The sequence below is a fragment of the Aspergillus saccharolyticus genome (genome assembly GCF_003184585.1).
Source record: "Aspergillus saccharolyticus JOP 1030-1 unplaced genomic scaffold BP01scaffold_38, whole genome shotgun sequence".
Taxonomy (NCBI): Eukaryota; Fungi; Ascomycota; class Eurotiomycetes; order Eurotiales; family Aspergillaceae; genus Aspergillus; species Aspergillus saccharolyticus.
In genome coordinates, this window is record NW_020290648.1 from 196,706 (window position 1) to 210,505 (window position 13,800).

At 53.2% G+C, this 13,800-nt stretch overlaps 6 protein-coding genes and 1 non-coding gene across 7 annotated transcripts; 3 read left to right on the plus strand and 4 right to left on the minus strand.

Annotated features, from left to right (window-relative positions):
- The first annotated feature begins 258 nt into the window (after positions 1-258).
- Positions 259-1,519, plus strand: BP01DRAFT_142053 (vacuolar protein sorting-associated protein 26). The gene is made up of 2 exons (XM_025570560.1): positions 259-645; positions 705-1,519. Exons 1-2 carry the CDS (start codon positions 426-428, stop codon positions 1,205-1,207), a joined length of 723 nt encoding a protein of 240 aa, XP_025428115.1. The 5' UTR covers positions 259-425; the 3' UTR covers positions 1,208-1,519.
- A 1,034-nt stretch (positions 1,520-2,553) lies between these two features.
- Positions 2,554-5,711, minus strand: BP01DRAFT_418233 (uncharacterized protein). Its single transcript, XM_025579314.1, has 3 exons — positions 5,265-5,711; positions 3,538-5,209; positions 2,554-3,471 (listed from the first exon to the last, which is right to left on the minus strand). Exons 1-3 carry the CDS (start codon positions 5,398-5,400, stop codon positions 2,700-2,702), a joined length of 2,580 nt encoding a protein of 859 aa, XP_025428116.1. The 5' UTR covers positions 5,401-5,711; the 3' UTR covers positions 2,554-2,699.
- A 1,274-nt stretch (positions 5,712-6,985) lies between these two features.
- On the minus strand, positions 6,986-7,067 carry BP01DRAFT_t266. Its single transcript has one exon. It is a non-coding gene; the product is annotated as a tRNA-Ser (tRNA).
- A 1,014-nt stretch (positions 7,068-8,081) lies between these two features.
- Positions 8,082-8,624, plus strand: BP01DRAFT_385801 (uncharacterized protein; the record flags this gene model as incomplete). The annotated part of the gene is made up of 1 exon (XM_025577632.1): positions 8,082-8,624. One exon carries the CDS (start codon positions 8,082-8,084, stop codon positions 8,622-8,624), a length of 543 nt encoding a protein of 180 aa, XP_025428117.1.
- A 525-nt stretch (positions 8,625-9,149) lies between these two features.
- On the minus strand, positions 9,150-9,455 carry BP01DRAFT_385802 (uncharacterized protein; the record flags this gene model as incomplete). Its single annotated transcript, XM_025577633.1, has 1 exon — positions 9,150-9,455. One exon carries the CDS (start codon positions 9,453-9,455, stop codon positions 9,150-9,152), a length of 306 nt encoding a protein of 101 aa, XP_025428118.1.
- A 1,100-nt stretch (positions 9,456-10,555) lies between these two features.
- Positions 10,556-11,224, plus strand: BP01DRAFT_385803 (uncharacterized protein; the record flags this gene model as incomplete). Its single annotated transcript, XM_025577634.1, has 1 exon — positions 10,556-11,224. The coding sequence occupies one exon, from the start codon at positions 10,556-10,558 to the stop codon at positions 11,222-11,224; it is 669 nt and encodes a 222-aa protein (XP_025428119.1).
- Positions 11,225-11,372: 148 nt separating this feature from the next.
- Positions 11,373-13,448, minus strand: BP01DRAFT_347582 (tannase and feruloyl esterase). The gene is made up of 2 exons (XM_025573690.1): positions 12,760-13,448; positions 11,373-12,691 (listed from the first exon to the last, which is right to left on the minus strand). Exons 1-2 carry the CDS (start codon positions 13,352-13,354, stop codon positions 11,550-11,552), a joined length of 1,737 nt encoding a protein of 578 aa, XP_025428120.1. The 5' UTR covers positions 13,355-13,448; the 3' UTR covers positions 11,373-11,549.
- Positions 13,449-13,800: the final 352 nt, after the last annotated feature.

A 13,800-nucleotide genomic window follows, 5' to 3' on the forward strand; every position in this document is an offset into this window, starting at 1 on the left:
GCTTCAGCTAAGCTAACTACACTTCAGAGTACGGTTATGCCTCGTCGATCCTACCGAGCTCTTCATGATCACGAGCTGCCGATAGTTCAAAAGACAGTAACACATGACGTGCAGATTATAGATGGGTAGTAGTTCTGGTGTCTACTCTCTAGTATAGGCAGCCATGACGGAGGCGGTGAGTACGTAATCGGGATAGTGCCAGCGCGGCCACCGCTGCCACAGCCACCGCCAGGCAGTCAAGCACAATAAGCTGGTCATGTCATGGCCCATTTCTGCGCATTGATCCAATTCAATCCCAGTTACGCTGCTGGACCGGACGAGGAAGTCTAGAGCTCTTACTAGCTGCCCTGCCAATCGGATCTGTCACCACTTCCCCTGTCTGCACTCGTTTGGTCCGACCACCTCTCCCCCCCTCCTCCTCCACGATGACCTCCCTCTTCTTCTCCACCCCGGTGGACATCGACGTCGTCCTCGAAGACAGCGATGAGCGTCAAACGGTGGACGTCAAGCTGGACAAGGGCCGTCGCGAGCGCGTCCCGCTGTATATGGATGGCGAGTCCGTCAAGGGCGCCGTGATCGTCCGACCCAAGGATGGCAAGCGATTGGAACACACCGGCATCAAGGTGCAGTTCATCGGGACAATCGGTACGCGACCTTCACATCCTGTGCTGCACCAATCTTGCAGATGATTTGACCAGTGCTAGAAATGTTTTATGACCGCGGCAACCACTACGAATTCCTCTCGCTGGTGCAGGAGCTGGCGGCGCCCGGCGAGCTGCAACACCCGCAGACCTTCCCCTTCAACTTCAAGAACGTCGAGAAGCAATACGAGTCGTACCACGGCATCAACGTCAAGCTGCGCTACTTCGTGCGGGTGACCGTCTCGCGGCGCATGCCGGACGTGATCCGCGAGAAGGACCTGTGGGTTTACTCGTACCGCATGCCTCCGGAGACCAACAGCCCGATCAAGATGGACGTCGGTATCGAGGACTGCCTGCACATCGAGTTCGAGTACTCCAAGTCGAAATACCACCTCAAGGATGTCATCGTCGGCCGCATCTACTTCCTGCTGGTCCGCCTGAAGATCAAGCACATGGAGCTGTCGATTATCCGGCGCGAGACCACGGGGTCGCCGCCCAACCAGTACAACGAGAGCGAGACATTGGTCCGGTTTGAGGTGAGTCGTTTGCTAGCCGGGTGTGGGTGAGAGAGAGAGAGCGTGTGTGTGCGCGCTAACAATACATTGCAGATCATGGATGGGTCGCCTTCACGAGGTGAGTATGGCGGGAAGCATCTAGCCAGCCCAGGGCAAGTTTCGGCTAACACCACACGCTTCCACAGGTGAAACCATTCCCATCCGTCTCTTCCTCGGCGGCTTCGACCTGACGCCCACCTTCCGCGATGTGAACAAGAAGTACTCGACGCGGTACTATCTTAGCCTGGTGCTGATTGACGAGGGTAAGTTGTGCTGCGCTGCTGCTACCTACTTCACCCCGCTATCTACACAATCCACCACCCCCTTGCCTTCCCTTATTTGGAGTGATGTTGTGATGTCGGACTATCGGACATAGTGTGTCCACTTACCGAGCATCGGATTTGGGATGGTTTTCGCCACACTAACTTACATCCCACGGCATCCCACTTCCCATTTCAATAGCCGACCGGCTATTGCAGAACCCCCTAAACACTCGCTGATCGGGCCGCTCCCTCCGATGAGAAATTACTACCCCCTCCCCCCACACTAAACCCCAACCGATAGCCCCCAAACTCCCCATTCCCTCACGTGGTTTCTTCCATCCTCCCCACCCACTGAACTAACCCCGACCCGCACTCACCGCCTACTCACCACCAAACCAAAACATCCATTCCAAGCCATTTGTCCAACCCATACGAACGAAAAGCTAATGGAACAGACGCCCGCCGTTACTTCAAACAATCCGAAATCGTCCTCTACCGCCAAGCCCCGGAGATCGCCCCGAACGCTCAAATCGCCGCCCAGCAACAGATCCAGCAGCAGCAGCTCCTCGCCCAACAACAGCTGCAGCCCCAGTTGCCCGTCGGCTCGGCCACCCCAGGCCCCGGGCGGAACCATGAGGTCTATATCCAGCAGCCGCAGCCGCAGCCGCAGCCGCAGGAGGGTCAGGCTGTGACGGCGTCGGTGGCTTAGGTTCGCTTGCGCTGTCTGTCTGTCTGTCTGTCTGTCTGGTTTGGCTTGGTTCGGGTGGGTGGATTGCATGCTACTGCCGATGCATTGATATTGAGGGGGTTGTCTTGGCAGAGTGGGTGGATGGATCTGATGTGGTGTGATGCTTGGGGGCACCGGCGGTGGGGAATCTGTACTGTACTTGACTACTATTTTTCTATCTTTAAATATACCCTTGTTGATTTTTAGGCTTGCTTCTTTGCTGGGCTTGCTTCTGTGTGTCGTAGCTGCTCAGCGGAGCTGCAACAAACGGTGGAGACTCTACAGACGTCCTTGTTTTAGTCCGTTGATAAGCAACATCTCCTCTCAATCAGTATGAAAGCTGGTATGTAACCTGGTCAGACCAGGACGCTTGATAACTATCTGTTATTCTCGGATGATACTCTATCACAAGAACCCATGCAATGCACCTCGCCTCCATAAAGCAGGCTATCTCACCGACTCACACAGGCCTTCCTAAAGGGCAAATGCATGCTAAAACGACTATGCTAACCTACTACGACAATTCATAAACCACGTCGCTCCCGACAGGCTCAGTGCTAGTCACCGGCTGCTTGGTCTCGCTCGGCTGTTCCGCAATCCGCACTAAAAGCTGCTGCTGGTCACTGAAGGGATCATAGTACTCCGTCACCTCGCCCGTTGCACTGCAGAACTTGCGGAACCAGGCCTCAAACTCACTCCTCGCCGCGTCGTCTTTCAAGTCAATCACCCCAGGGATCAGAGGAACAAGCCGATGCTGCGGGTCAGGATCCGTGCATCGCTCGGCCAACTCAGCGCAGTGAGTACCCACTCCCTCCGGCACGGCAGGCTTCTCCCCCCGGTGATGGACGTAGTAGAAGAGCTGGACCCGGGTGGTGAAGGCTATCACGACGGGCCGTCCTGGGAGGGAGTATTTCTCCGCCAACCCGTCTGACATGTACCCGTCTTTCGATGTCTCGCGGGTATGTAGACGACGTAGTCCATATTGCACAGTGCGCTCCCACTCGTCGGCGCTCTCCTCCCGGGCGTGACGCAGGAAACAGTGCACCCCGCTGCAGCGGAAAGTCGTGATCTCACGGTATCCGGGCGGCTGGAGACACTCAAACTTGCCCATGTCGAAAGTGACGTAGGAGTCCCCTTGCGTCTGGTAGGTGTGGATTAACTTCTTGGCGTATCGTTCCCAGCCGTCTTGGACGGACTTGAGGTAGAGATAATCAGGAAGATGGAAGAGCCCTTCGAAGTCGATGGCAGAGTTGAAGCCGAAGAAGGTGTGTGGGTGAGGATGGGCTCTGTGAAAGGATTAGACGTGCTGGGCAAGGGATGGGAAGTGAGGAAGACGACCGAGAGATACTTACCTGCGCGGCATTGTGATCTTTTTCGGGTACTCAGGATCCATTTCAGAGATATCCATGAAGCGCCACTTCACACAGTCAACGACACTGCGTCTCAAAGGATCGCATGTGCCAATGATCAAGGTCAATATCAAACCAGTATCGTCCGGGTAAAATGATCGCTTGTATTGGGAGGTCCGCCGTGTCCCGGTGCGTGAATCATGCAGGGTCATCGAGGGAGTTTCAGCGTCCGAATGCACGATGGTATATCGATCATTGAGACGGAGTTCGGATAAACTGGTCTTGTGACAATAAGCGGACAGCTTGCTGAGAATACGGTACGTTCGGGTATCGCTCAACTGCATCACATTCGCCAGAGTCTCATTAGGCAGTATGCTGGACACAGCGCCTCCCAGACTATGATACCTGGCTGCGTCGAAGAAATGCATGATATTCACGAATACATAAGCCCAACCAATATTGGTCTTCGCTACCTCCGGTCTCCCCCTCTCAAGATGTGGAAGGACATCCTCTATATGGCCAACGCCATCATTCAGATCCCGCGTCATCAACAATGTGAGCTCCTCCTCAATTTCCGGCCACTTAAATGGACTATTCCGTGGCCCTTGTGCGAAGGAGGAGTTGATGTCGTCGAAGTAGAATAATGTCAGCTTTGGACTTCTCTCTACGAAGATGGTCAAATCCTCCTTTCTCTCAATACGCAACAAGATCACGTCCAGGATGGAGAAGATGATGGCATAGAATGACTTGCGTCCATGCTCGAGCCCGGCGTCCACGGCCTCAGCAATGGCGGCTTTCTCAATGCCAACCCGATCAAGGCCCGTCACCAGGTGTACTAGGACTCCGTCATGCCAATAAGTTGTTTGCCTGGGGGCCGACCCTGCCTCAACCCCGGTATCATGTCTTTCCCACAGAAAGCAAGGTAGCACAGTTGGTGCGGAACCTGGAGAATTCGCGTGCATAGCTCCTGCTCCTGGAATCAGATAATAGCCTTCCCCCTGGTGATTTGCGTCGAAGGAATGCGTATCCTCAAAAGTCACGTCACCCGTGGCTAAGGATAAAATCGCATACGCGATTTCTCTGAAAGTGAAATCCGTGGGTGCCCATTCAAGATAGCTCATGTCCAACAGGCCGCGATATTCCGCATGAATTTGCCTGAATGTCTCCATCAGAAAAGCTTCTCGGAGAGAGGAGAAAGTCTGGGCGACATGGAAGGACTCTGGACGGACCGTCTTCACGTTGAGTCGTTCGAATGCAGCAGTCGAGGCGTCGTTCACCGTAGGCCTGAAGACTGGATCGGCCAGAAGATACGGGGGTGTACACTTAGCCGGCGCCCGGCGGCGACGAGCATCTTTACCGAGGTACATGATCCAATTCGGCTCACTGGAGACTTTGTGGAGATGGAAATGAACGGCATGATCGATGCTGAAGATCTCGCGGTCCAGGTCGAGGGTATAGACCCATTCCCCGCCATAGGTTTGCCAGTCTAGGGGCAGGAACTTAAGAGGGGGCGTTTCCAGGCGATCATCGAGGGCTAAATAGCTCTTCTCGTAGCGCTCAGCGAGCGCAGCGTCCGAGTCTTCCTCCGCGACAGACTGGATAGTCACCGGGAGACACTGCGTTTCGTACTGGTGGACAAGACGAGCGAATGTAGCACGATAAGCTTCGAGCCACGCTGGTGGAGGTTAGTCAATGCCCAGCAGGCTTACACCGTGAAAGTTAGTACATACCTTGGTATTGAGTCGGATCGGTGGGAATGGTATCGATCAGCTCCCTGCCCAGGCCTTCCGGATAACTGTCCCAGTGATTGTAGTACACAAAGTACCGACCACGATAACGGACGAACATCAGGCCTCTGGTGCCCATGATGATTCAACGGTTTGTGTAGATGGAATACATTAAGAATAGTTCAAGAAGAAGTGAAGAAGATGGGGAAGTTTTGATGTTGATGGTGGGTTGAAGTGGAAAAAAAGAGATGAGCGAGACAGAAGGTAGAAAGAAAGAAAGGAAGGAAGGAAGGAAGGAAGGAAGGAAGGAAGGAAGAAGGTGGGGAAAATGAGGGGAAGTAAACACAGGCTAAGTCGCGACTGGCTGCATTTCATCCCCCATATTCACTCGATGCAGTACTTGGAGCTTGAACTGCAACACGAGGCTGACAGTCTACGCACAGCTGGGACGTATGAGCATTCAGAAAATGAAAGAGAAAAGAAAAAAAAGCTCCAGCAATTGAAGGCTGACAGCACATGGGGGCCAAATGCGGAGAAGGAAGCCTTAGCGCGTGGTAGTTCGCTCCGAGACAAGCCTAGAACTTGCCACTGCATATCGCCTCACTCTAGAGGATCCACATCTATTTCTCCTCTCATTGACATCTTATATGCATGCATTCTACACGTATCTCAGAGTTTTACTAGCCTGCTCAATTTGATTATGAAGTGACAGTTCTATCATAGCCCGCCAATCTAGCTCCTACTACGAATCGCACCAGCATCCAATTATCAAATATCTCTCTCGGATTGTGAAAAGTCAAGAAGTCGTATTGACTACTTGTGAAAAGCCCAAACTCAGTTGTCTAGTCAAGTATAGTCATGACTGACAAACCCAGGTCAAAGCTTTACAGTATCAAGCCCAGAATCTCCCGCTGTCTCGATCGGTTACCAGGGTCATTGATCCTCTAGAACTCAAGAACATACTCATACTTCTAGCCAGTTTCCTCGACGTAGCTTTGTATGCTCCTTCTGCGCCCAGTCCTGCTTAGCCAGGAGCTGGTAGAGCTTGGAGCAAACCGCTTGGTGGGCCGACGTGAGGGACCCCCCATCGTGTGGGGGGACTGGGACCTTGACGTGCCTAGCGCTTGGAGCGGTGGTCTGGGGGTCGTGGTTCACCAAAGACTGGAGTCAGGTCTCGATCTCGTATGCCAGGACATTTAACAGACCTGGGACCGAGATATTGAGGTGCGATCGACCCAGAAGTCTAGGGCCCGGAGATCGCTATCTCTGTTCATGGCCAGGTAAGGCTTGACGCTCATGGTGTCAGATGTTGCCGGAGGGATTTATACTGACTGAATGCTGTCGGCTTTCCTGTAGTTTGACTTGTGATGTCGACTGTCTGGGTGTGGGGGTTGATGAGGCGTAAATATGCCACTTCCCTCTGACGGGTAAGCTTTGCTAGCATAGCAGGGGTTAAAAGGTATATTGCCTTGGATATTTCCATAAGTGACAGTCATTCATGTGGCCGGAGGAGTAGTATTGCCCCGGACCTCCGTTGAATATACACTGAATGGGTGGCCATACCGGTTCTTCGATACACGGAGACTTCAAATTCTTCCTCCGTCTGCAACCTATTGAGCTCCTTTAGTATGGATGGCTTTCTTCATTGAGCCAACTCTATCAATACCAGCTATTTAAGTGTCGGTTTCAAAAATCTTGCTATGAGCGGGCAAAAAAGCAAAAAACGACAACAGTCGGATTTGAACCGACGCCTCCGAAGAGAATAGATTTCTAGTCTATCGCCTTAGACCGCTCGGCCATATTGTCTTATCGCTGATAAGTAGTTCAAGGTAGACTATATATAGAAAACTGTGCCACAAGCAATAGATGCTATGCACATACAGATGATATGTCTAGCTAAGGTATGTTGCTGTTTTACTGTACTGGATCCAGAACCTATATTCTGGGTCCTGCATCAAGCATAATAACTCTCGCAGCCTAACAGTGCAGCACACTCACGATGCATCTGTCGACTACCCATGAGGAAGGTGGAACCTCAGCTGGTGTGGGATGGCCTGAAAGCAGCACAAACATACCCTGACGGCAGTTGCCAGAGCTTGCATGCAGTCGGAACATTGACCCCATGAGTTGGAGACAATCTTGTCCATCAATACTAGCTTCTCAGTCCATGGCTTGAGGTTGATTACACGTCCAGAGAACATCAGCCTGAAGAATTGTGGTAACATTCTTCGATGCTTGATTATATGGCATCACTATCACCTGCTATGTACCGTACACACAAACACTGCATGTGCCACAGCAACTACATCACGTACTTTTACACCGACCATGATTCGTTGGGACTAACCGCGCTGGAGTCTCTTTAACTAGCACATCACATTTCCATTGGGTTTGCGGCTAATCGGTGGAACTGCAGTCTGATGGCTAAGATGGGTGCTCAGGTGGCCATTCCTTAATGTACTGATGAGAAGGCCGAAGCACAAGCCCTGGTCTATCTGGATTCCTTATCCTTCCGTTCAACCTCTCCTTTAGAGGAGCCATGAAACTTCGAGCTGACCGGTCTTTCACCCGCTTCGTTGAGCATTATTTTCACTAGGGTTCCCTTCTATTTGGTTACCGGAATCTGTCGTCGGCAAGAGAGCACCCATTGAATTTGCCGGAAACCTCCAGCTCAATTTGACGACGACCAAGATATTAAACCCCTCAATCAGTCTTGCTATACAGGCACCCATCGCAGCAAGAACGCTCAGCAGATCTGCCTCAGTGATAGCCCTCTATCACCTGTGTCAAGCGTAGATCGGCCCCCAAAGGACTCCAGCCATGCTCTCCACCACTCCAGACATGCGCTCCTCTTTGGCTCCAATCGTGGCTGCGCTTATGTTGACCTTCCCCCCAAGCGAAGGCTACATCTACACCCGCACCTGGATGGTAAACCCCATGATGCCCGCCGACGACAGCGCGGTGCAGGACGAGGTCTTTCGCGTCGAAACCCCCCAGTCCGGCACCTTCTTCAGAGCCGTTGGGGGCTGTGACTCGACGCAGTCCTCCGGGCCAGACCCATGGCAGGAGCGCTATCGTCATCTGCGGTGGCACTTAACCCAACAGCGACTTGGGACCATGCGCACTGACTTCAAAGGTATCACGGTGGCCGGCAGCCAGTGCCGGATCTTCACCCTGGGCCGCGGAAAAAACGGTTATTCGTACTTACTCCGCGATGGCGTAGTCTGCAATGATCGCGTCCGACCATACCCTCAATATGATACCGTGAGCGATTTGCACAAGATATTGGCGGTCCTTGCGGAGTTCAAGCGCGAGTGCTGCCAGAATCCCGCGTGGATCCCGCCGCCTGAAGCGCACATTTGAAGGGCTTTTGGGCTGAATTCGAGGCGAGGCGCCTTACAGATCGTCTTTCTTGACCTTGCGTTGCTGGTAGAAATATATTACATACTATTCTTAGTAGTGGGTTGATGCCATCCTCTTGATAACAAACTTGCTCCATTTTATGCTCTAGCATGCATGGGAGAGCCTACTGACAGTGGGTCAAGTTTACGCCACATATGTCCTCTTCGGAGGGGGTGCAAACACTCTTCGTTCCTCGAATAATCACATCCGAAATGCTTCCTCCTCTGAATCATGTTCACAAAATGCTGTGGAATGTGCTCATCCCCCTTTGACTAGTTAAATGGCCAATTTTGTAGCCTCAACACGAGGATCAACCTGATCCCTCACAGACTATATTTACTAAAACACCCTCGCAACCTTCAATCAAGAATCAACACAGAACTACAATTCACCACCATCAGCAATCTTCAAAACGCACACCTACACATTGGAAAACAACAAGGTAACCCCAGCAAAGAAAACAGTTCAGCCCCCCAACCCCTCCAACTAATACACCTTATAAGCCCTCACCTGCCGCGGAGGCTGCACCCGATGATTCCCACCCCCGTTCCGGTACACAAGATTCCGACAGTCCTTGTCGCTGAACAGCTCAAAGGTATCGGCGAAGGTACTGCCCTTGAACTCCGCGCGGTCGACCTGCCGATTGCCGACGAGGAGGTCGTACGCCTTGCAGCCGGAGTTCAGGCGGCCGTTGGAGGTGATGTGGCCGCCGTCGATGAAGTGGATGGTGAGGGACCATGCAGTGGCGTGGCAGGCGAGGAGGGAGATGAGGATGGTGGAGAGAAGATGCATGGTTGGTTCTGGGTAAGATCTGTGGGGGGGATTGGGATTTGGGATGTGTATCGGGGAGGTGGTTGTTGACTTGAACTGTAGCTTGATGTACTTTGATGGTCGAGGAGTGAAGGAGGAACCAGAAGATGGAGGAAGAGGATCAGGAGGAAAAGGGTAGTGAGGACCGATTGCTGTTCTGACTGAGGGTTTGGTCCGTACGGGAGGGGGTTTACATATACTTCGGTTTCAGGCTCGGAGAATAAACAGTCATAGTGATACAGTCACACATTGCTCGCATCACAGGAGATGTATATCCGAGGATATCACAGTACAGTGGGTGGGCATTGGTGAGTTTCCGGAAAGGGTTCTCAACCTCGTATATTTGGGGATATTCCTCAGCATGCTCAGGTCCGGTTGCTCGAGGTTGATCGCAAAGGGTAAATGATGGAGCTTCGGTGATTGGCGGCTGGGGTTGGATGTCTTGGGCTCAGTTAGTGGGATGCTTGGGTTGATTGCGCTCTTCAATATCCGGAGCGAAGTTAGAGATCGTCCTACGCGTTACATCCGGGTAGATGAGAGGTTTGTCTTTTGATCAGCTAGAGTGATCAACTGAGTCATGGCCTGAGCATAGGAAGTCTGTACTGAAGATCCCGAAATCTGTCCAGTACAAAGGTTATTGCTCCGAAGTTGACAATGTTTCTTGCTGTACTATACTCCGGTCAAGATGACTTACACAGTCCGAGGCATGCTGACAATATTTTGTCAATCGCCCCGATCAACTTCTTAACTGTTACATGGTTGTATCACATACCACTCGTGAAATCGACTAGATCAGTTTCTAATGCCGAGGAAGAAGGCATTGTAGACGACACCAATCACGAGTTCCCTCTCGCGTACGAGTCACGCATGCTGGGCTTGATGGCTATTCATTGCGTGATCTCTGATTATATTCATAGAGACTGACATTCCAACACAAGCCTTGAGCTACAGTCCAGACGTGTACAGTACGTGCAGAATGACAGCCTTAGGGTTGTGTCCGCAGAGACGAGGCACCATCTTTCATCCAATCCTGCACAGTACCTATCAAACGCCATACTTGAATAAACCAGAGCTGTCAGAAAATGCCACCATCGTCGTGCGATTCCGCAAGAGGTTCGCCCAAGAGCCCCGGGTCGCTGTCTGGTTTACTGAGATCCACCAGCCCCACGGCCGGCAGCTTGCGGACCCAGGTCACAGACGTCACTGCGCACTCCATGACGGTGCATATCGACACGAACAGCGAGTTTAAGGACGCACGCGGGGCATGGCTGGCCTGGCCGACGGACTGCGATGGCCGCTTGATCCGGGCGGACAACAGCACATTCAGCTCGGGCCAGGGCGCGTCGGAGGCGCCATGGTACGGAGGCAGTTTTTCCAAAGACCCCAAGGTCTTCTGCGCGCTCAATGCCTACGACATCCCGGACAATCCCGGCTGGTTGCGTATGTATGCCCACCACGAGTGGGCCACTAAGGACAAGCTGCGCTGGCAAGCGGGTACCTGGGACGATACCTCATTTATTTCATTGGGTTTCTACTTCTTCTTGTCGTTGCTCGTGCTTTCCCTCATTCCAGACTCCGCGACCATGCCGTCAAATACTGCAATACCGAGCCTCTGCCCTGTTGGGGCCGCTTCCCATACAGAAGCTCGAACCCAATGGAGAATCATACGGGGCCCAGGCACCATGCTTCATACGCTGCCAATGATCACGCAGAATGACATACTCGTGTGCGGTGCGGGGGAACTGGTGTAACAACCCAGCTGTCTGATTCTCCGAGCCCCAAAACGAAGTATAAAACCCCTAGCATCCTCAGTCAGATCCACAGTCACAAAGTTTACTCATTATATCTAATAATTCTAGCCGAGAAAAAAACACAGAGTCGATTTGCACAGACGTGCAGCTCGAATGAAGTGAATTCTAAAAAGTCTGTATGATACATGAACACCGACGAGCAATCGGCAGTCCAGACTATAGTAATAATTACACGGATAAGAGGAATCGAGTCAAGGTCCACGAAGAGCCCAGCCTCACAGTTCCAGATGCGGGCAGAACTTCATCCCAGAAACACCCAGAGTCTCTAGTAGACAGGGACCTTGAAAGCGGGGAAGGTGTAGTAGAAGGTATCGGCACCCTCGGAATCGCTCTCGCAATGCCACTTGTTGTTCTTCCAGAGGGGACGCTTGGGGAACTGACAGAGCTGCTGGACCTCGCCATCGTACTGGCCGGCATCGACGGTGGCGTTCAATCCGGTGGGCTGAACACCGTTCTCGACCCACTTGATCATGGTGGCCATGTTGTCCTCAGGGAAGGGACCGTTGGGCTGGAGGGTGTTGCGCGCGCAGTGGGCGGCTCCGGGGACCAAGTACAGCTGGTACCATTCCTTGAGCTGCTCGATGGCCTTGGAGGAGCCGAGATCGGGGTACATGATCTTCATGACGGACTGCCAGTAGTGGACGGAGGAGGCGGTGGGGACACTCGGGTCGGATTCACCGTGGTAGTGGATGAGCTTGCCGCCCGACTGCTGGAAGGTGGTGAGATCGGGGAGGGTGGTCTGCAGGGTGTCCATGTACAGAACCATGGCCTGGTTCATCCAATCCACCAGGGTATCGTAGGTGACGTTGTTCAGGTTGTCGAGGTTGGAGACGTCGAGGAGTTCAATGAAGCGGCCGACGAATTCGCCACCGGTGGAGGGAATATCCAGACCCCACGACTGGGTGGTGTTGTCGTAGGTGGTTTCCGCGTCGGTGAATTCGGCGCCGATCCGGTAGGAGAGGTAGGCCCGCTCGCCCTTGGAGTTGAACAGTCCATCGTAGATGGCTTGGGCGACGGCGACACCTTCCGCGGTCACCGTCCCGTTCTGGGCCGGGGTAGTCGAGGTCTGCGTGCCGTCGTTCCGCTTGCCAAAGTTGAACCCAAGCGAGGTGCTGGTCTCCGCAGCGCAGTAGTAGGACTCGCCAATAATCGAGGTCAGGTTGAACTCCAACTGGCACAGATCCGAGCGGGAGATGACACCGTCGGTTCTGCCATCGAGAGGATCACAAGCGGTGATGGTCGCGTTGACAATCTTCTCCATCTCGCAGGTAGGGGGGAAGTAATCAAGCGTCTGCTCGACAACGCCGGAGAACAGGTGGTTTACCTGCTGCTGACCGTAGCGGAAAGCAGGGGCACCGATGACTGCACCGTCGTACAGGTCACCGTAGCGCTGGATCTGGCTCATACCTGGTTGATGATGAGGTTTAGCAATCGTGCCCACGAACGGCTGTCAAAGGGGGGCAAGCAATACTCACCCTGTCTGCCACCATCGGAGCAGCCCTCGAAGTAGGTGTACACCTTGGCCTCGTCTTCGAGACCGTAGAAAGCCCGGGTCAAGGGCTTACCGACCGTCGTCATCTCGCCCAAGCCCTTGTAGGCGAACATGAAGATGTTATCCCAGTGGATGGTGCCGTTACCGTAGAGGTTGACCTCGTCGACGGTGGTGCCTGACAAGGCGCCATAACCCGCATCAGTGCCAGCACCCACGGCTCCGTACTCCAATCCAGTCGTGACACTGGAGGTCAGACTGTAACCAAAGCCACCAGCGACATAGAACCGGTTGGCGAAATCCTCGGGGCTGGGGAAGCCGTAGTTCAGGATGACCTCGTCGGAGGTGCCGGTGTGAACATAGGAAACGGAGACGTTGCAGTACTCGTAGCCAGAGCTGGTGGCGGTCTTGGCCGTAACCGAGGAAGGAATCAAGTCGATTCCAAGCAGAGTCCCATTGGCAGGGAGGGCCGACTGGACGTGAGCGACCGTGCAAAGAGCGGCCAGCGAGGAAGAGTTGGTGGCGCGCGCCGTTGCTGCCAGAGCAACGGCGGCGGCGGCAGCACGCGAGTATTGACGCATAGTGAAGGAGTTCAATTGAGAGAAAGAAAGAAAAGGCTGGAAAGAACGACGGAACGAAAGTATGAATGATCAAGTCGATGGGGAAGTGGGCGATCAGAGACTATTGATATGGGGCTGTACTATATGCATAGAGTTGAGACGAACAGTGGCTGCCTGCGGAGATCGGGGATAGTTTCATGGTCCGACATGGCCAAGATGACGAACGGACGCGCGTCTTGGAACGAAAAAAATAAAATGACGGCCCACCTTCCAACCCCTGGTGCATATTAAGCTTCGTCAGATGTCGCAAGACAAGGGCTTAGACAAACATAGAAGCTTAAGTTAGAATCTTTTCCGGACCTTTGGATTGCCAGCACAAAGTACTGCAATCCACTGGACCAGCACAACGATCCTGTAGGACAATTGTTGTCGACTGTGGAAACGAATCGCTCGGATTAACCCCTCGA